Below are 17251 nucleotides of genomic sequence, written 5' to 3'. Positions count from 1 at the left end.
TCTTCTCTCCATTGGAAATATGTAACGCATATGTAATGGGATCTCTAGGGACATTCTAGCTTGCGCTTGACAAAGGATGGCAGAGTGAATATCTCCATGACCGGCAAGAGTACCACACCTTTTGTTTGTGATTCAACAGCAAAGGTGCGCACATTAAAGAGTACAAGTCATTGGCATTGGCACAAACTATCGATGACTGATGGATTTGATTCTAGCAATGTCTTGTCACCCAGATAAAGTATCATCGTCAACGGAATTTTGGCATACGACACCGTTTTTCACGTCCATAAACTACTTGATCGGCTCCATCCTCTTCCTTGCAAGCTCCATTCTTGCCTGCTTCACATTTTTGCCTGCCCAAAATCTCGTACCGATATATGTCATCATCTCCAACCTAGCTTTTCTTATCGGCTCAATTCTCTTTACTATTGCGATCGGCATCGAATGGACCGTGATTGCGTCCCCCAGTCTTTTGATATCTTGTAGACGGTGGATTAGATGCCTACAGTATAGCACAAGCCGTAGAACCATCAACTCGAGATCAGACTCAATACGTAGGCCCGACAAATCACTACGACAGGTGTATCCCGAGTCGTTGCACAGTAGTACTCCAAGTTGGAGAGATCCATCATGGTGGAGCACATTGCTATTCCTGGTCGGTATCGTCTTTTTTGACATCCAGGCTCTTCTCTCCTTTTTTCCTTCTTCACCTCTGATGAACGCCTCCGAGATGACGGACACAACGACACAGCTATATCTATCGCGGTTTGGGATCTACCTTCCAAGTCTGATTGGCTCACTGTCTTTCCTATTCGGTGCTGTAGCATCGCTCGCATCAATTATTGTCACGCCTCAGACTGTACCACTTTACCAAAATCCTACTGCGTACATATCTATATCCTACTCTCTTGGGTCCATGCTCTTTGCGGCTGCGAGTTGGCCTGGTGTATTCCTTTACGGTGCTGTCGGATTCTGGACAGTAGGTGTACCATGGTTGGTGGGTAGTACCTTGTACATAATAGGGAGTGCCTTGATGGTTCTTGTCGCATATGAAAACACTGGACGGAACCGAAGCGTTACTAAAGGGACTGACAAGTGCCATCAGGATACGACACAACCATTGGTTGCGAGGACAAATGTAGTATAGCGATTGCTCAGGTCGGGTAGTTGTGTTTGAAATAGCATGCTTTGAAGAACCTATCTACCAAGCTGACTGGATCTGCACTTATGCTCATAGTCCGAAACCGTGCTCAAAGCACGACGGCTGTTAAATATTCCGCATATAGAGTATTTTAGAGGACAAGTTCTATTACCACCAAGATCAAAATGTGGTCCAACCAGATGGGACATTTGCTGGTGTCGTCTGCTCCGACTGTGCCTGGTTTCCCGTCGACGTGTTCGACCTGCATAAAGTAAAACATTAGAGGAGGAGCCGTGGGGTGCCACGAGCCTATATACTCACGATGACACGAAATCCGTAAAGTCGGACCACTCGTCCCCGCTATTCGGTTGTGATGGCTTGCTTGCTATTGACTGCTGTGATTTCAACGGTGTAGCTGGCTTTGTAGCGCTTGGTGGAGGGGGTAGGAAGGCTATACCGTGGCAGAACACATAGCAGATTAAAAATGTGAACGGTATCAGAAAGCATGGCTGCTCTTCAAACACCTACGTATAGGTGTGTTAGCATTGCTGTTGTTTGCCGGCGCTCTTTTGGATTTTGTTGAAGTCTACATTTTGAAAGAATGAGAGAAACGTCGGTTCAGTCCAGATCTCATGTCAACACTTACATTGCCAAGCTGAATTGAAATGGTTTCTCCTTCTTTCCAACTGTAATCTAACTTTGGACCTTGGGGTTGGCCAGGTTGATGCTGCTCTTTTTCTTTTTCTCGCTTGACGCGCCTATAAGATTTCGGTTTAGCGTTGTGCAAGCAATTTGAAAGGATGGGAAACGTACGTTACGTGATCCTGCAAGGCAACATTAAAATCAAATGCTTGAGATCGGTCAGGGAATCCCATGCCCACAAAAGCATGGTGACCTATGATCGAGAGATGAAAAGAAGAGTAAGCTGCGATGTTCTTGGTGAATACCGGAGGCAACCTACAAACCGGATGATGGATCAACGATCCTGAGAACAAAATATCTGCTAGAGTCTAGCACTGGTTCTACGCTATTGCTTTGGGGATCATAAGGGGAGACCGCAAATATGTCGCCTACAATTGGAAAGATATGCGATTGGCCAACTTTCGGGGGGTGCACAGCGAGATATTCCAATTTCGCACCTGTATTTGCGTCCTAAACCAACCAAATTTCAATACCATATTGACTACATTACCGCTCGGTCAACGAGGACACCTACCTCCAATTGAATAACAGCATTATCACCCTTGGCTATGACCCGCAGCCGCCCAGTCCACAAATGTTGGTTCACATCCCAGTCTGATGCTCTTAATGCCGCAAGTAAGCCACACTTTTGCATATGCGTGACAGGGACCGACCCTACAGGCTCATTACAACCAACCTGTATCCTCGGGTTGACGAACGCGGAGGAACCCTAGCAATCTGTCTCATGAGCCATAGCGACAAAAGACAAGCCTTCACACCGGTACTATACCTGTAAACATAACACTCCCTTATGACAAGAAGAACGGATTCGTACTCGTCAGCCATGACGGTCGGTGCGGACAATCTGCATTTGCAAGGGCATGCCAAGTTCTGGCCGTTTCGCTTACCCCATGACCACGTGCTGCGCGCGTTCGCTTACGTTGGCATTAGCTGATCACCTTCTCCGCCCAGTTTGCGTTTTGGTTTCGGGCGGAAAGGGAAAGCGGAGCAGAAGAAGATGGTTGAACTATCCACATGGAATTGTTAGTCCTGAGCTGAGCGTGTGTATGCAGTGATCCATCTTTTGAACTTGGAAGTACGCAAGAAGTATGTTAGCCGTCCGCACAGCGAACAAAAGTATCATCAGAATTGGCTTTACGTGGCTTGCAATATTGGAGTTTCCCCTCAACGTGGTTACATTCGCTGGACCGCACTGCATCTAAATGCCTTCATTTTCGGTAGTTCCCACGTTTTTGTGTTGATTTGAATCAGGCCTGGCTGAGTAACTATTGCAGAGTTTCTTTTCATTCTTTCGGGATAATATGTTCTGAGAGCACTGATCGAGAGTACAAGTTATTTAGGGCTTGGCGCTGAGATGTCTAATCGTGAAAATTCAATTAATGATTGTTAAAGAACGAAGGTGATAAAACAGACTTTATTACGGGCGTGCTTGCAGCTAACGCATAAGCCACCATCTACGATCTCTTGGAAAACAAGTTTAGATAGGAGGAAACATGTGCCGTGAAATTCGTTTCTTGGTTTCATAAGATGAGAGTTTATTACAGCCGATCTGGGGGAGTTTTGTTTTTTTCTTCCTTTCTAAAAATTAAAAAAATACAAACAAACAAATAGTCCAAAACTCAGTTTGGGGTCCCCACTCTCGATCGGCAATTTTCAGCAGGCCAAAAAAAAATCGGGCTTATTACATCTTATTCCTAATAATAGATTCAAGACTGTCAAAAACGTGTGGAATTTGGTTTCGAGGGTACAAGCATGAGGACACTCGTGTAGTTTGTGTGTTTGTTCAACGGTCAATATTCATTGTCGAAACTCAGGCATTGTTGAATGACGTGGTACACAAAATGCCATCACACTTGGTTCAACAATAGGAACCATATTGCCGGATTAAAAAGAAGGCGTTAGATAACCGCATAACTTTCCAAAGATCCCCAGTCCGCACCATATAAACAGTCGACCGCCAGCGCCTCATCGAAAGAGCTCTTCTATAACAATTGTTCTTATATGATGGTTGTTGTGCGTACTCACTCTCTCGTCAAAGTCAGGGACTCTGTACCTTGTAGCATACACCCAAATATGCCTGTGACAGTTCAAGATGGTGCCGACAAGCTCCATGTGCTAGTTACGGGTGGGGCAGGGTACATTGGATCTCATACGGTCTTCGAACTATTGCAGGTAAGAATGATTTTCTATCAGTATAGAATGATCATGTTGTTAATGTTACTTTTGGAAACTTTCCATAGAGCGGATACAAAGTCTCGGTTATAGACAATCTTAGTAATTCTACTGAAGAATCTCTCCGTCGCGTCTCCCAGCTCACCTCGTCCAAGATTCATTTCTACGAAGGAGACCTTTTGGACTCTGCATTCCTCGAATCTGTTTTTGCTCGACAACCTATTTGGGCTGTGATCCACTTTGCTGCTCTCAAATCAGCTCCCGAGTCCGTGCACAAGCCCTTGGACTACTATCGTGTGAATGTCGCCGGCACTATCAACTTGTTAACAACAATGTCCCGCCACGGTGTCCATCGGTTGGTCTTTTCCTCGACGGCGGCGGTATACGGAACCCCAGAGATGAACACCACGTTGATTCCTGAGACCCACGCAACCTCTCCAGCTAATCCTTATGGAAGGTCAAAGCTAATGGTCGAAAACATCATTCGCGACATGTGTGAAGCACATAAACCCTTGGCCGGGGTCATTCTGCGATATTTCAACCCGGTGGGTGCACATGAGAGTGGAATGATTGGCGAAGACCCTAAAGGCGGACCAGGGAACCTCATGCCATTCGTTCTACAAGTTATGACGGGAGAACGATCTCATCTGGAAATCACTGGAGTGGACTGGCCAACGTGTGATGGCTCCGGTGTACGAGACTTTATTCATGTTGTCGACCTCGCTCGAGGACATGTAGAAGCTCTCCGCCACGCCAATGTTTTATCATGCGAAGGTGGCGCATGGGATATAATTAACATGGGTACCGGAAGCGGTACATCAGTCCTTCAAATGGTCAATGCGATGGAAAAAAGCACGGGACTATCGATCCCTGTCCGGAGCGCGCCACGACGGGATGGCGACGTTGCAGAAGTGGTTGCCGATCCAGCTAGAGCACATAAGGTGCTCGGATGGAAAGCGATCAAGAATCTGGAGGACATGTGCAGGGATGCCTGGAACTGGCGACTGCAAAATCCACAGGGATACGACACCGCCCAATCCTCTTCAGAGGATCCAGGCAAGAGATTGATCAGGAGGAGCAGTAACAAGAACAAGAATTTGCATGCGTAGGTTTTTGTATTTAAACTGATATTTTTTTGTACATAGCCATTAGTGGCATCATTTTTTTTATATATATATATCTCTGTTTACCCTAACATCGAAACATTCTTAACTACTCATCGGGTTAATGTCACACCTGCAGGCATTAGACATTGGAACATGGAGCATAACATCCTTCACAAATCCCTATCATGCCGTAGATTCCAAAACGTCTTAGCTAGCAACTTTCACAAATACCCATCATGCGGCTGTAAGAGTAATAAAGAAAGTAGAAACGATTCCAAAACGTCTTAGCCAGCAAAGTGTTGCATCTATTCATTCTGATATCACTCCGGGTACATACACATCGTCTAACCCCAAAAATTAAACCTACGCAAAAATAAGCAACACTAAGGTAACAGCAGAAGACAAAACTACAAACTATAAAGAATAGGTCACATGAATATCTGACTTAATTTGCCCTCCTTAACATTTTCATTTTTTGGTATTCGCCGAGGGGAATAGGGGTTGGAGGATCCAGACTGTCACGGGTGTCAGTCGACTGTGGAATGTCCACAATGGGTACTTGTCCCTCGGGAATTAGGTCGTCCGGTGTAGTTTCTTCTTGAGCATGTCGGACGTAAAGCTCGCGGGATGAGGCTTGAGGCAGGATCTTTTGGGCTCGAATAGCTCTAGTTGTGGGTACCGCCGAGGCAAATGGGACTAGGGTACCAGCAAGCAGGAGGGCGAGGAGCTGCACCTTGGTGAGCATTGCTCTTCACGAGGGCTTGGTATAGGTAGATGGACTCGGGCGTATCCTTTAGTAAATGGCGAGAATTAAGAGTAGCGGGAAAGAGGGAGGGCATTGGGACACAACCCCCGGCTTTATAGAATGAGCAGCCAAGCAAGCATGACGACAACAAGCAAACATAACATGTTGATCTGCTAATTTCTCGACGTTTGTTTGTTCCCCGATATAGTTCTCTTAATTTGTTGCTCTTGATTGAACTATTAAACCTTTCTTCTTTTGGAGCGGTCTAGGTTTTTGTTTGCTCTAAACACAACAATCGCAACATAAATAGCAGCATCCAGAAATATCTCACAATGACGCTGATTGGTTTTAGTATGCATAATATTTATCTTCCCGTTTAGGCATTGCTTACGGTCTTTGACTCTGGTGGCATGAGTAGCTATTTTTGTCACCACGACAAGTCAACCATCACTGATCCCGAATTAAATGTAATTCTCCATTGAGTGATCCTGAATTCATCTGCATTTCTCCATTCACAGGTAAATTAGCGGATATCCACGGCAAGGAGCCCGAGTTCAGTCCCTCGCAGGATTACTAGTCCACCTGTCCCAGATCCGTGAATTTGCCACCGATTCAGCATTCTAGAGCTTCGGTCAGCGAAAAGTGTCCAGCACTTATATAAAACAGAACGATATGATATCCTTTCCTTTTTCAGTCTATCCGTTCACTCTATAGTCGGGCCTACGATCGTCTGACACAGCAAGCACGCCATGGCATCCACTGTTCAATCCCGTCTTCAGTTCTTCTCTTCCCTTAGTGGAAGCCAATCCTCTCTCAACAATCGTACACCACCATACAATTCCCGCAGCTCGCTCCATGCATCACAGCGCTCCTTGTCGCGCTCATTGGATACCCTACCAGCCCAGGCAGTTGAGCAAGACGATTCTGGCAAATTCATGCCCGTCCGTGATCGTATCGCACGGTATGGAGTTACCCCTAACAAACAACAAGGGCCCTTGGCAGATATCAAAGGGAGGTTCAAGGGTGCTTCCATGGAGGAGTTACCGGGGCCTGCTGAGAGTGCCGGAAAGACTAGATTAACGGCATCTAGGGCTCATCCTTATCCTACGAGCGGTAATGCGAGCAGCAGACATGCTAGCGAGGTTGATCTGAGGAAAGATGACGTGGTAGAAAAGCAGGAAAAGCAGTCGGAAGTTCAAAGAGAACAGGAACAGACCAACGACGAATCAGTTCCTGTGAATTTAGCGAATCGGTTGGCAGCCTATCAGGCGGCCGCCACTAGCCCAGCAGCCGCTAATCCAGTCGCCAACAACCCAGTCAAGCCTGAAGTCCAAAGCAAGCAGCAGCAAGCTCCTTCCTTCAATACTAGTGCTTCGAAGTCGTCACCACCTCAGCAGGCAAAGTTTGGTGTGAACAACAAATGCGCGGCCTGTAGCAAAACTGGTAAGCATCTATCACCCAATTCATTTTCTCCTGCAACGGATGCTTATCTTCTTTCCGTTCTAGTCTACTTGATGGAACAAACAATTATTGACAATGCAGTGTTCCACAAAACATGTCTCAAATGCGCTCACTGCAAGAGCACTTTGAAAATGGGTAATCTGGCTTCCATGAACGGTCAATACTACTGCAAACCCCATTTCAAGCAGTTGTTTAAATTGAAAGGAAACTATGCTGAAGGGTTTGGTTTGGAGGACCATAAGAAACAGTGGCTCACTGCTGAGGGCAAGAGTTCGTAGGAGGGGTTGTAGATACCTATTTTATGATTGTGATGGGTTTCGGGAAAGGTTGAACTTTATGTGTATGTGATGCAATAATTTTTTTTAAAGTTTAGTTTTTTTCTCTGGATGTTATCCATTTTTTGTGCACATTTCAGCTGCATAACGGGCTCAATTTCCGAGTCTATTTGCAGCCATCAATTTCAAACGCCTTCATCGCGGAACAGCAATGTCTTTCCAGATTGATTGCCAATCAAAAGTGCCATTGGCGCCCTCAACGCCCCTGCAAAACCCCGATCAGACCTGACGACTAGCAAAAGCGATGTCTATTTGACGGGGAAATCTATTCCGTACAGTGGGGTTCCGGCATTTTGATACAGTTCGCTTTGTAACAGGCATACAGGAGGTTACTGAGGTCCATTCAAGTTTGGAACTAGAATGCCTACAATACAGGTTCCAAAACCTCTAACGGAGCCGATTCGACCGCAACGACGACACTACTTGGATATCCAACCGGTCTACGACTATGAACCGACCAAAGGAGTTGCTCCGACGAGCCATACTGGTCGGCGGATGTTAGTAAGAGCAATCAACATTGTGATGCATGACGTCGGCTAAAGGATATGCGCACTTCCAGCAAGATCAAGTGCCATGATGCAAAAATACTTCACACCGACGCCGTATCACCGACAGGGGTGTCCACGTACCGGAGTGACTACCGTGACGTTGTGGACTCGATTAAAGTTCCTCGGCTTCCTTCCGCTCGAATGCCCCTAGATCTCGTTGCATCCGATGATATGCGAGTAGGTTCTGTGACTCCAAATTGACTCTGGAATCAATTTAACAGATTTCATTTGTAGTGGGCGCATCGCCGAGTAGACAGGAACGAAACGATATGGGATCCCCCAAAGAAAAGCGAAAAGCAGAACGAGCTGGATCGAATGACTTACATGTCTACGTATCAGAACGCATGTAATGGTAATAGCACCCCGCTGTGCGGACATCTTTGATTGGGTTGCCTCTGACGCATGCCTTCCCGACATGTAGAGACGCAAGTCGGTCTTCCGCCCATCCAAGTGGACCGAAGCATGTCAAAATCGCCATCAGGAGGCGTACACTCTGTATATCAAGACTCCTATCACCACCCTCAGTCTGTGAATGCCAATCTATGCCGGATCATAACCAATCCTTGGGGTAAAACCAATCTCCTAAATGTCCCTCAGACCCGAGGTACGGCTTCGTTCAGAACTCTTCTATGCTGTTTTTTGAATTTAAAACCATTTGCAGGGGTCGGAGTTCGCAACCTTTTACACGGCGATTCTCGTCCTGCTTCTCGCAAAAGTACCTCTTATGCTGCACACTATCAGATCTGGCCATCTTTAGAACCACCTCAGTCGCGTTCAACGTTCAGTTGGAAGGATATCTACAGTAACTAGGAGATGAGGCATATATATAAGACTGATGATAGGTATAGGACTAAGCTCCGGCTAGCAGAATGGCTGGTAGTTGAATTTATGATAGAGATTAGCTCCAACAAATGGTTTCTTGATACTAGTGCTTTCACAGAATTGATGCAGGTACCAGTTTGTAATTTCGATATCCGAGCAAAACAGGCATCGTTAGGCATATTACATCCTCTTATATTTACCTGTTGGCTCGAAGAGTCTTCATGATACGATATTATATAGCAATGACTAGTGCGATAGTGGCAGCGTGCACAAGCATGATGTGGCACCAAAAGTCAGAAGATAAGCGGGGAAGTGCTATTTAATAGCAGTTCCATTGAAAATATGGTGCTTTACGACTCTCATCTTTCGAACTGACATGCGCTATATGCGCAATCTCGCAGAAAGAAACACCTTTGCAACAGACCATCTTCATCAAGAACGTCGACGCTACATGTTTGGGTAAAATACATAGTAACCAGATGAGCAAGAAAGTACCATCAAGCAACATCTGTTGTCTTTTACCAACTTTTCCTATAACCCTCTCGCACAAGTTTTTGACAACGACAAATGGAGAACCGAAAGCGGAGTTGTAGCAGATAAGATGAGCAATCGCTTACCATAGCATGATGTAAACCACGAGACGCGACTCCTCAGCTCCGAGATTTGTTTCGACGATTGTGGAGTGGTCGAGCACGTTTTTACGACGGTGGGCGGTGCGGGCTCAGAAACGCTGGATATCTGCGACAACCATTCAAGTGTATTCAACATCTTCTTCGTTGATAGGAGCATCACAGCGTACATCTACGTAGAGTGGTAGTCTCTTCGAGTCCCGACGGTACCGATTGACACGATAGGATCGTGCAAACGTAATCAAAAAACCGAGCGCCAAAACAATAGCACCCAAACTGTTTTTAGAAACTAGGCCCCTCAAGGCTGTTTTTCGGATGACATTGCACATGATATAGACCTATACTGAATACGCCGACAAGTCTCTTTGGGTATCTAGTCCATCGTGCGCCAATTAGCCAGCCCCCTCTCACGTAAACGGGTATCCTTCAACACTGGGTACACAAGGCGGAAAGCAGCACACGACGTTGAAGACTGGTCTGCTTATCCACTACGTGTTCCCGTCTCCATTGCGCACACCGGCCTGAGCCTTCAGCAAATTAGGGTGCCTGCGAACGGACAAACTTGTCTATTCGCAGCATACGTCGCTAGATAACCGAACTTGAGCGGCCATGTCTCTTTTGAAAAAACTTACAGGCTCGACAAAAGGAACCGGGGTTTTTAATAAGAGTAACGCCGTTAGTCCTTCCGCATCTCCTACGCTAAAAGGCGCCGACGCTACGTCATCTCCTGCCGGGACTCCCATCGTGAAGGAACCCTCGGTGATAAAATTGGACCCTCCAGCGCTTGGAAAAGAACCCTCTGCCATGTCGATTGTTGGAGGGCACCCGATGCAACTTGATCATCATCAGACACCTGGGCATTCGAGGTCCGCGACTCACGATGGTTCTGGTGTTTTACCAATGGACATTGACGCGTCCTCTGGACATAAACCCACTGGGCAAAAGGTAGGCAAACCTCTTTGGTCGGGCTTCTTGGATCCATTTATGCAATATATTAATCAAAAATCATGGGACGGTGGTGCAGACGTGGTTAGATGGCGGAACCTCAAGTGGGATCACAAGTCCTCCTGCGGCTCTGACTCGCCCGCCGCAATCGATACCCAACGCCGGAGCGAGCTCCTCCGGCACTACTGGTGTCTCAACACTTCCCGCCGTGCCCGGTGCTAGCCCGACAACTCCAAACAGACGTAAGCAGAAGTTTTCTCTGCAAGATTTCCAACTTGATCGCACACTGGGAACTGGTTCGTTTGGACGGGTTCACCTGGTCCGCCTCAAAAGTACCGGGAAATATTACGCAATGAAAGTGCTCAAAAAAGCAGAGATTGTGAAAATGAAGCAGGTTGAACACACCATCAACGAGAAGAACATTCTGGAGCAGATTGACTTCCCGTTCTTGGTCAGTATGCTAGGAACATTCCAGGACTGCGCCAATTTGTATTTTGTCATGGAGTACGTGCAGGGTGGAGAGCTTTTCTCATACTTGCGTAGATGTGGGGTAAGTCGTGGAAGTCAGCGATGCGTGCATGGAACATCCAGTTTTGGACCGCACTGAAAAAGGAGGCTAATCTTACGAATATATTTTTATTTAGCGCTTCCCAAACCATGTTGCGCGGTTCTATGCGGCAGAAGTTGTGATGGCTTTTGAGCACCTTCACCAAAAGGATATCATCTACCGAGATTTGAAGCCAGAGGTATGGAGATCAAAAGTGCTGTCTATAAAAAAAATATCAATTGTTCTGATTCTGTGATTATAGAACTTGCTCATCGATGCAAGAGGGAACATCAAAATCACTGATTTTGGATTCGCAAAACATGTGCCCGATGTTACATGGACGCTGTGTGGAACGCCAGACTACCTTGCTCCAGAAATCATTCAATCGCGGGGTTATGGTCGAGCAGTCGATTGGTGGGCATTGGGAATTTTAATTTATGAGGTCAGTCAACGGTTTGTCCAAATTCCGTTGAAACGCCTTTGCTGAGAACTTTCTGTCGTGTCTCTCAGATGCTCGCGGGCCACCCACCCTTCTACGACGAAGACCATTTCAAGCTATACGAGAAAATTTTGGCTTGCAAGCCCAAATTCCCGACTCACTTCGACCCAGCGGCGAAGGACCTTGTCAAACGGTTACTATCGCCTGATCTAACCAAACGCTACGGTAATCTTCGAGGCGGCGTGAGTGACATCAAGAGACATAAATGGTTCGCGGGAATTGATTGGGAGAAGCTTCGGAATCTTCAGGTGCAAGCACCATACATCCCCCCGTTGAGGGGAGAAGGCGATACGAGCAATTTTGATGCATACCCGGAGGACCATGAACCCTATGGAGTAGTGTGTCCGGATCCGTATCGCGAGAAATTTAGGGAATTCTAGAGAAGTAATGGGATGTTGTACTCGGCTGATGTCAGAATGTGGGAACGTTGGTAGAATCTGGATTCAATGGTGCTCTGCACCTCCCAAGTGGCGCCCATTCAAATTGTTACTTGACAGTTGTGGATTCGCTGGTCATTGTGTAGTTTGAATTCAGTTTGAATAACCACATCTCTTTAGTTGCAAGCCATTGTTGAAACTATGGCATGAACCAAACTTCTAATCGGATACTTTGAGAACTGTCTCTATATGCTAAAATGGACGCTCATATGGTGACATAGGGGCACATTGCTCTCCTCGTATCCACCATAACGTTGTGTGTTTCATTCAGCCTTCACTGATCAAGCAACAGGCGCCTTCAGATGACGAACTGTAGAGGTGCCGAATAGATAGACACTGTCTTTTGAGATCGCAAATCTTCCAGAGGCCACCTGTATTAGCTAGTCAAGATTTGTGGGCATAATCCTACGCCAGCATAACAGCAGGAGGTAAAGTAAACACCTACTCAACCAAGTAGCCGGTCACCATTTCAACCGTGACATTGACTCTTTAAACCCGGTTTCTGTCCTATTTACAATTTCCCATTCGAGACTTTCTGCACTCAGATCCAACTCGCCGTAAAGATGAGGAAACAATTCGCTCTCTCCATTCTCAACTTCCTTGCTTTCCGCTTCCTTTAGTTTTAATCTTTCTTCCGGACTCGCGCCAGGCGGACAAGGGAGCTCAAACTTTACTGAATCTTGCAGTAGTGTGTAAGGTATCTTTAAAAGCACAATCTCTGGTTGGTCCTGGTAAAAACGGTCGGCAACAATGGGAGCTTGCTTGGCATTGGATAAATGTATAAATCCGTCAGTGTGGTCGAGGCTTGTTCCACGCCAATATGGTTCAAAAGCCAGGTTTTTCAGTTGCAGTTCCTCATGCTCGGACACGGTGAGGATCTTGTAGAGGGTGGTCGGAGGTGAGCTTTTAAAGGACATGATCTGTGGCAAAGATCTTCCAACGAGGTTCCCGACCTTGGTCGATCGTTCCTAAGAACAAGTGCCAGAGTGAAGGAACCCAAAAATCGCACTTAAATCGATTTTTAGGGTGGTTCTAGTGTGATTTGGAGCGACCTCCAGAAACCACTCAAAATGTGACGAGACAGTCTCCAAAGATTCATTTGCAACAAATGATGATGTCGAAGTTGTTCTCAACATTGGGGGACGCCTGCAAGTCAAGGATTGGAAACTGAAATGCCAAGGATACCACCGAGTTGCTCAAAGGCCTGGGGGCAGTCAACGTTTACAAGGATCTCTTTGGAAGCCATTGATGTTGCTGTTGTTATTAATCTTGATGTCGATAATTACCATTGCCCATGGCTGTTTCAGGGTCGATTTAGCATGATTTTTGGCGATTTTAAAGCGGTTCTTGACATCATCCTGAATATGATAATCAAATACTTGTATTCCAGCGAACGGTATTGCCTAACTCGGCAGTTGTAATGAAAGTCAATGGGGAATCCACAATATGCGCATGAGCTGGCTATTTTCTTGAAAGCATTTGGAGGAATGCTCCAGACAACCTTCGAGAGAAGAATACTAGAAAAGACCACAGTGGTCGAGATCTGCTGAAGGTCACGTGGATATAGATGTACTTTATATAGTATGTGCACAAAGATAGCGCAAGTGCTTCCTGGATGTGTATCTACGCCGCACGAGGAATAAAAACAAAGGACGGGATACAATAGATATATAGCTCAAGAGTGTCTAAATGTGTACCTAAATGTGTACCTATGCTGAAGAATATATTAGAACTCATATAAACCGACGAGGGAAATGTTGTCCCCCGCAACTTACAAGTAACATATTTAGTTTGGAATGGACCACAGCATTCTTATCCACACCGCTAGAGGGGTAGTTTCTCCTCCGGTCGGAACCAAGGCAAATTTGGTGATAAAACACTTTGTCTGTTATGGGGTTAAGGAGTCGCAGGTATGGATCAAAGCACGATGAATTGGACTGGATGTCCTTGTTAACGTGGAGTCTAGGGATGGCTAGTATACACGGACGATATGCCGCTGCCAGCAGGAGAGTACGTTTTGATCGGCGAAAAGCACCCGCCTACAACCTCAGCACTCGCGCCTGAGCAGCTCACTTGGGATGTCAGCGATGAACCTATCTTCCCTGGAATCCTGGTAACCGGTGAGTTTGAGTTTTCAAAGCGAACTTTTTTGCATCGGGTAATAGTCACACTTATATTCTCACGATTAGATCCATTGAAGGAGGTTCGAGAATTGGTAAGGGCGTTGAAGGAAAGGATTGCTCCGAACCTTGCCCTGCAGCTTGCTACCTTGAAGGCAGAAATGGAGAGCTTAAAGCTCCGAGTGGCCCATATGGGCAACGGAATTGACCACCTCATGGAGATTGTAACGGTGTCAGCCGCATCTCAACCCACAAAGTGCTGCAGCATATGTGATTGCAGCCGGATTACGACCCTGATGAAAACTTGCTCGCAATGCAACGCAGAGTGGTGTGTAGGGTGCTACTACAAGCAGATACCAACAGCCACAGGGGCGGTGAAATGCCCATTCTGCACTCACGTCATTGCTCAAGTGCAAATCTGATATTATGTATAAAAGTATAATGTATTTGATAGATATCCACAGTCCTCCCACTCCTATTGCCATCAACAAATATGTAGGTTGCGTTTTGCTGGTTCCAGTGAGGCCACGCCGTGAGCCTGCCAACAGTGGCTTAGCATCATTGCATGACAGACTACTGGAACTCGAGCTTTCAAGCTCACTGTTGGCTGATTTGATTGGCGGATTTGACCAAGTGGTGAAACCCCGGAGGGCGGACAGAACATTGCTTCTGCATCACGCAAGTTCAAAGGATCCGCTGACAAGCACATGCAAGCAAGGACGTCGCCAACGCCTCAGTTGACATTATGCCCGAGCGCGTTGACAATGAACAATTTGCCAACTTCTCGAAGCAGACTGAGTCTGTGCCATTAGCAGAAGGGACAACAAAGCCTGACTCGCTGCTGGAAAGGTTGTCAAGCTTTGATAGCGACAATCATTTTCCAAGCGCCGAAGATGGGGATCTAGACTTGGACTACGATTTCGACCTTGACGATGACATTAACGCTTTACTCCCGTAATTCCGTCTCTTATCGGAACATTTTCACCAATATATAACTCATCTGATTGCTTTCATTAGACCCAATGACCGTATTCCCTTCCCTCCCCCTTCATCCCGACAAGCCTCGTCCCCGAGTTTCGATTTTGGGGCTGTTCACCTAATACCGCTCTCGTCGACCCTGTCAAAGTCGGAAACTGAACTCCCGCAGAACCTCACATTTTGGTCGGGTCTCGCGTTAATTATTGGAATGAGCATTGGGAGCGGCATCTTTGCATCTCCCGGACCAGTGTTTGCATATACGGGATCGGTAGGCGGAGCTTTGGGAGTGTGGATTTTGGCAGGATTATTGGCCATCACGGGTGGACTCTGTTATGCGGAGCTGGGGGCAGCGATACCTGATTCCGGAGGCGAGCATCCATACCTCATGCGCGCGTATGGGTCTCTTCCGGCTTTTCTATTCAGCTGGACGGGCGTCACAGTTACGCGACCGGGGTCTGTCGCTATCATCACAGTCATATGCGCAGAGTATTTGGTGCGCCTTCTCCTTTATGCCAACCCGTCTGCTGCGGATAATCCACCCATGTGGCTCGTCAAGCTTATTGCGCTTCTCTGCATTGGAGGACTTACAATCGTGAACTGCATATCGACAAGGTTGGGAACAGCCGTCCAGGATGTATTCACGGTTTTGAAGCTTGTTTCGCTTCTGGTCATCGGGACAATTGGGCTAGTAAAGCTAGGGGAGGCAGGCATAGGGGTAAACAAAAATTCTGGAACCAATGGCGAATCACACAACTTCCATCATTCTTCGATTTTTGAAGGGGGCTCTAGAAACGCAGGCGATTATGCCCTTGCTCTTTACTCTGCATTATGGGCTTATGATGGATGGTGAGTTTTTGTCTTTAGGTGGGTGAAGCTGACATGCGCCAAACTGCCCATGCCAATATCGCTTCATTTATTTTATTAATCTGTTGCTCTGCCAGGAATAACTTAAATATGGTTGCTGGAGAGCTTAAGAATCCTGCCCGGGATCTTCCCCGCGCGATCGTCGCCGGACCAGCTATCGTCATTGTGTGTTACGTTCTTGCTAATATTGCATATTATGCCGTGCTTCCGGAGGATGTCATAGTAAAGTCGAATACGATCGCTATGGTACGTTTATAGCTGTTATGAGCTTTATTTGTGACAGGATCTCATCGACTTTTCTAGGACTTTGGAAAACGTGTATTTGGACATGTTGGCGGGATCATTATCCCCCTCATTGTGATCGGGTCCACACTCGGTGCGGCCAACGCTTCAATCTTCTCTGGCGCCCGAGTCGCATACGTATCAGCGCGATCATCCCACGTTCCCCTCTTCCTGGGCAAGATTCATTCCCAGTACCGAACACCGTTCAACGCTCTCATCACCCAGTCTGTTCTTTCGTGTATCTTTATTCTTTTCGGCTCTTTTACATCATTAGTGAACTTCTACTCCATGATTGCCTGGCTATTTTATCTCCTTGCGGTCTTGGCGTTGGTTGTTTTGCGATGGAAGGAGCCACATTTGGAACGGCCGTACCGCGTGTGGATGGTGATGCCAGCCATTTTCATGGTGGTTGTGATATTCCTCCTCACGTTGAGTGTGAAGGGAGCCCCCACGGAAGCCATAGGCGCGTTAGTGTTTATGGGTAGTGGAGTGCCACTGTGGTGGATTGTGGTGCGCAAGGAAATAGGTTGGGAAGGTATGCACGATGTGTGGTTCACTTTCAAGTAGCCATGAGACTAATGCCGTGGGTAATTTTCAGTGCTTGGACAAACTTTGACAAGAAGTATCGGGGCAGTCTTCTCGGTAGTACTCCACATTCTTCCATCACAAATACGCGGATCGATTACATCAATATCGTTATCTGCACTGTCGCCAGCAGCTGTGAAAACGCGAATAAAAGAGTGGTGGCAAGATCGAGCTACGCATTGGAATTATAGGAAACAACGGTCGCAGGAGGATGGGTTAGAAATGGATGAGACGGGGATGGCTTTTTAGGTAGACGATATTGAATTAAATCTGATTGAGATGTGATAATGATAATACCCGTTAGCCAAGCCCCCCTATAAGCCGCAAAAGCCA

At 46.6% G+C, this 17251-nt stretch overlaps 9 protein-coding genes across 9 annotated transcripts; 6 read left to right on the top strand and 3 right to left on the bottom strand.

Annotated features, from left to right (window-relative positions):
* Positions 1–1127: 1127 nt before the first annotated feature.
* Positions 1128–2914, bottom strand: SPPG_05828 (uncharacterized protein). The gene is made up of 10 exons (XM_016754039.1): positions 2613–2914; positions 2520–2552; positions 2358–2445; positions 2281–2293; positions 2107–2211; positions 1955–2036; positions 1788–1899; positions 1670–1727; positions 1463–1592; positions 1128–1403 (listed from the first exon to the last, which is right to left on the bottom strand). Exons 1-10 carry the CDS (start codon positions 2666–2668, stop codon positions 1322–1324), a joined length of 759 nt encoding a protein of 252 aa, XP_016606898.1. The 5' UTR covers positions 2669–2914; the 3' UTR covers positions 1128–1321.
* Positions 2915–3819: 905 nt separating this feature from the next.
* Positions 3820–5217, top strand: SPPG_05827 (UDP-glucose 4-epimerase). Its single transcript, XM_016754038.1, has 2 exons — positions 3820–4015; positions 4084–5217. The coding sequence occupies exons 1-2, from the start codon at positions 3845–3847 to the stop codon at positions 5122–5124; spliced, it is 1212 nt and encodes a 403-aa protein (XP_016606897.1). The 5' UTR covers positions 3820–3844; the 3' UTR covers positions 5125–5217.
* A 186-nt stretch (positions 5218–5403) lies between these two features.
* SPPG_09312 (uncharacterized protein) lies at positions 5404–5948 on the bottom strand. The gene has a single exon (XM_016757471.1). It carries the CDS (start codon positions 5864–5866, stop codon positions 5567–5569), a length of 300 nt encoding a protein of 99 aa, XP_016606896.1. The 5' UTR covers positions 5867–5948; the 3' UTR covers positions 5404–5566.
* Positions 5949–6311: 363 nt separating this feature from the next.
* On the top strand, positions 6312–7708 carry SPPG_05826 (uncharacterized protein). The gene is made up of 2 exons (XM_016754037.1): positions 6312–7309; positions 7373–7708. The coding sequence occupies exons 1-2, from the start codon at positions 6616–6618 to the stop codon at positions 7603–7605; spliced, it is 927 nt and encodes a 308-aa protein (XP_016606895.1). The 5' UTR covers positions 6312–6615; the 3' UTR covers positions 7606–7708.
* A 219-nt stretch (positions 7709–7927) lies between these two features.
* SPPG_05825 (uncharacterized protein) lies at positions 7928–9144 on the top strand. Its single transcript, XM_016754036.1, has 5 exons — positions 7928–8159; positions 8222–8387; positions 8445–8562; positions 8632–8814; positions 8872–9144. Exons 1-5 carry the CDS (start codon positions 8023–8025, stop codon positions 9018–9020), a joined length of 753 nt encoding a protein of 250 aa, XP_016606894.1. The 5' UTR covers positions 7928–8022; the 3' UTR covers positions 9021–9144.
* A 548-nt stretch (positions 9145–9692) lies between these two features.
* SPPG_05824 (AGC/PKA protein kinase) lies at positions 9693–12266 on the top strand. The gene is made up of 5 exons (XM_016754035.1): positions 9693–10606; positions 10686–11156; positions 11251–11352; positions 11416–11595; positions 11664–12266. Exons 1-5 carry the CDS (start codon positions 10271–10273, stop codon positions 12030–12032), a joined length of 1458 nt encoding a protein of 485 aa, XP_016606893.1. The 5' UTR covers positions 9693–10270; the 3' UTR covers positions 12033–12266.
* Positions 12267–12445: 179 nt separating this feature from the next.
* On the bottom strand, positions 12446–13006 carry SPPG_05823 (uncharacterized protein; the record flags this gene model as incomplete). Its single annotated transcript, XM_016754034.1, has 2 exons — positions 12446–12469; positions 12535–13006. The coding sequence occupies one exon, from the start codon at positions 13004–13006 to the stop codon at positions 12551–12553; it is 456 nt and encodes a 151-aa protein (XP_016606892.1). The 3' UTR covers positions 12446–12469; positions 12535–12550.
* Positions 13007–13821: 815 nt separating this feature from the next.
* Positions 13822–14672, top strand: SPPG_09311 (uncharacterized protein). Its single transcript, XM_016757470.1, has 3 exons — positions 13822–13999; positions 14056–14209; positions 14279–14672. Exons 1-3 carry the CDS (start codon positions 13886–13888, stop codon positions 14629–14631), a joined length of 621 nt encoding a protein of 206 aa, XP_016606891.1. The 5' UTR covers positions 13822–13885; the 3' UTR covers positions 14632–14672.
* Positions 14673–14763: 91 nt separating this feature from the next.
* SPPG_09310 (uncharacterized protein) lies at positions 14764–17232 on the top strand. The gene is made up of 5 exons (XM_016757469.1): positions 14764–15163; positions 15227–16033; positions 16129–16297; positions 16355–16868; positions 16932–17232. The coding sequence occupies exons 1-5, from the start codon at positions 14955–14957 to the stop codon at positions 17165–17167; spliced, it is 1935 nt and encodes a 644-aa protein (XP_016606890.1). The 5' UTR covers positions 14764–14954; the 3' UTR covers positions 17168–17232.
* The last annotated feature ends 19 nt before the right edge of the window (positions 17233–17251 follow it).

Source organism: Spizellomyces punctatus (assembly GCF_000182565.1).
Source record: "Spizellomyces punctatus DAOM BR117 chromosome Unknown supercont1.10, whole genome shotgun sequence".
In the NCBI taxonomy this organism is placed as follows: Eukaryota; Fungi; Chytridiomycota; class Chytridiomycetes; order Spizellomycetales; family Spizellomycetaceae; genus Spizellomyces; species Spizellomyces punctatus.
The sequence above is the reverse complement of the archived record's forward strand: the minus strand, read 5'-3'. Positions and strand labels throughout refer to the sequence as shown.

What these genes read in the sequence shown, in the direction of transcription:
- SPPG_05828 (XM_016754039.1), bottom strand. Translation starts at nt 2,668, where the DNA reads ATGGCTGACGAGTACGAATCCGTTCTTCTTGTCATAAGGGAGTGTTAT. An exon ending in AGGGAGTGTTATGTTTACAG is followed by an intron (nt 2,553 to 2,612) that starts GTATAGTACCGG and finishes ACAGATTGCTAG; the next exon opens with GGTTCCTCCGCGTTCGTCAA. An exon ending in GCCTTGCAGGATCACGTAAC is followed by an intron (nt 1,900 to 1,954) that starts GTACGTTTCCCA and finishes GAAATCTTATAG; the next exon opens with GCGCGTCAAGCGAGAAAAAG.
- SPPG_05827 (XM_016754038.1), top strand. Translation starts at nt 3,845, where the DNA reads ATGATGGTTGTTGTGCGTACTCACTCTCTCGTCAAAGTCAGGGACTCT. An exon ending in CGGTCTTCGAACTATTGCAG is followed by an intron (nt 4,016 to 4,083) that starts GTAAGAATGATT and finishes AACTTTCCATAG; the next exon opens with AGCGGATACAAAGTCTCGGT.
- SPPG_09312 (XM_016757471.1), bottom strand. Translation starts at nt 5,866, where the DNA reads ATGCTCACCAAGGTGCAGCTCCTCGCCCTCCTGCTTGCTGGTACCCTA.
- SPPG_05826 (XM_016754037.1), top strand. Translation starts at nt 6,616, where the DNA reads ATGGCATCCACTGTTCAATCCCGTCTTCAGTTCTTCTCTTCCCTTAGT. An exon ending in CGCGGCCTGTAGCAAAACTG is followed by an intron (nt 7,310 to 7,372) that starts GTAAGCATCTAT and finishes TTTCCGTTCTAG; the next exon opens with TCTACTTGATGGAACAAACA.
- SPPG_05825 (XM_016754036.1), top strand. Translation starts at nt 8,023, where the DNA reads ATGCCTACAATACAGGTTCCAAAACCTCTAACGGAGCCGATTCGACCG. An exon ending in GTATCAGAACGCATGTAATG is followed by an intron (nt 8,563 to 8,631) that starts GTAATAGCACCC and finishes CCCGACATGTAG; the next exon opens with AGACGCAAGTCGGTCTTCCG. An exon ending in AAATGTCCCTCAGACCCGAG is followed by an intron (nt 8,815 to 8,871) that starts GTACGGCTTCGT and finishes AACCATTTGCAG; the next exon opens with GGGTCGGAGTTCGCAACCTT.
- SPPG_05824 (XM_016754035.1), top strand. Translation starts at nt 10,271, where the DNA reads ATGTCTCTTTTGAAAAAACTTACAGGCTCGACAAAAGGAACCGGGGTT. An exon ending in CATACTTGCGTAGATGTGGG is followed by an intron (nt 11,157 to 11,250) that starts GTAAGTCGTGGA and finishes ATTTTTATTTAG; the next exon opens with CGCTTCCCAAACCATGTTGC. An exon ending in TGGGAATTTTAATTTATGAG is followed by an intron (nt 11,596 to 11,663) that starts GTCAGTCAACGG and finishes CGTGTCTCTCAG; the next exon opens with ATGCTCGCGGGCCACCCACC.
- SPPG_09311 (XM_016757470.1), top strand. Translation starts at nt 13,886, where the DNA reads ATGGACCACAGCATTCTTATCCACACCGCTAGAGGGGTAGTTTCTCCT. An exon ending in ATGGGGTTAAGGAGTCGCAG is followed by an intron (nt 14,000 to 14,055) that starts GTATGGATCAAA and finishes CGTGGAGTCTAG; the next exon opens with GGATGGCTAGTATACACGGA. An exon ending in CCCTGGAATCCTGGTAACCG is followed by an intron (nt 14,210 to 14,278) that starts GTGAGTTTGAGT and finishes TCTCACGATTAG; the next exon opens with ATCCATTGAAGGAGGTTCGA.
- SPPG_09310 (XM_016757469.1), top strand. Translation starts at nt 14,955, where the DNA reads ATGCCCGAGCGCGTTGACAATGAACAATTTGCCAACTTCTCGAAGCAG. An exon ending in AGTCGAATACGATCGCTATG is followed by an intron (nt 16,298 to 16,354) that starts GTACGTTTATAG and finishes CGACTTTTCTAG; the next exon opens with GACTTTGGAAAACGTGTATT. An exon ending in CAAGGAAATAGGTTGGGAAG is followed by an intron (nt 16,869 to 16,931) that starts GTATGCACGATG and finishes GGTAATTTTCAG; the next exon opens with TGCTTGGACAAACTTTGACA.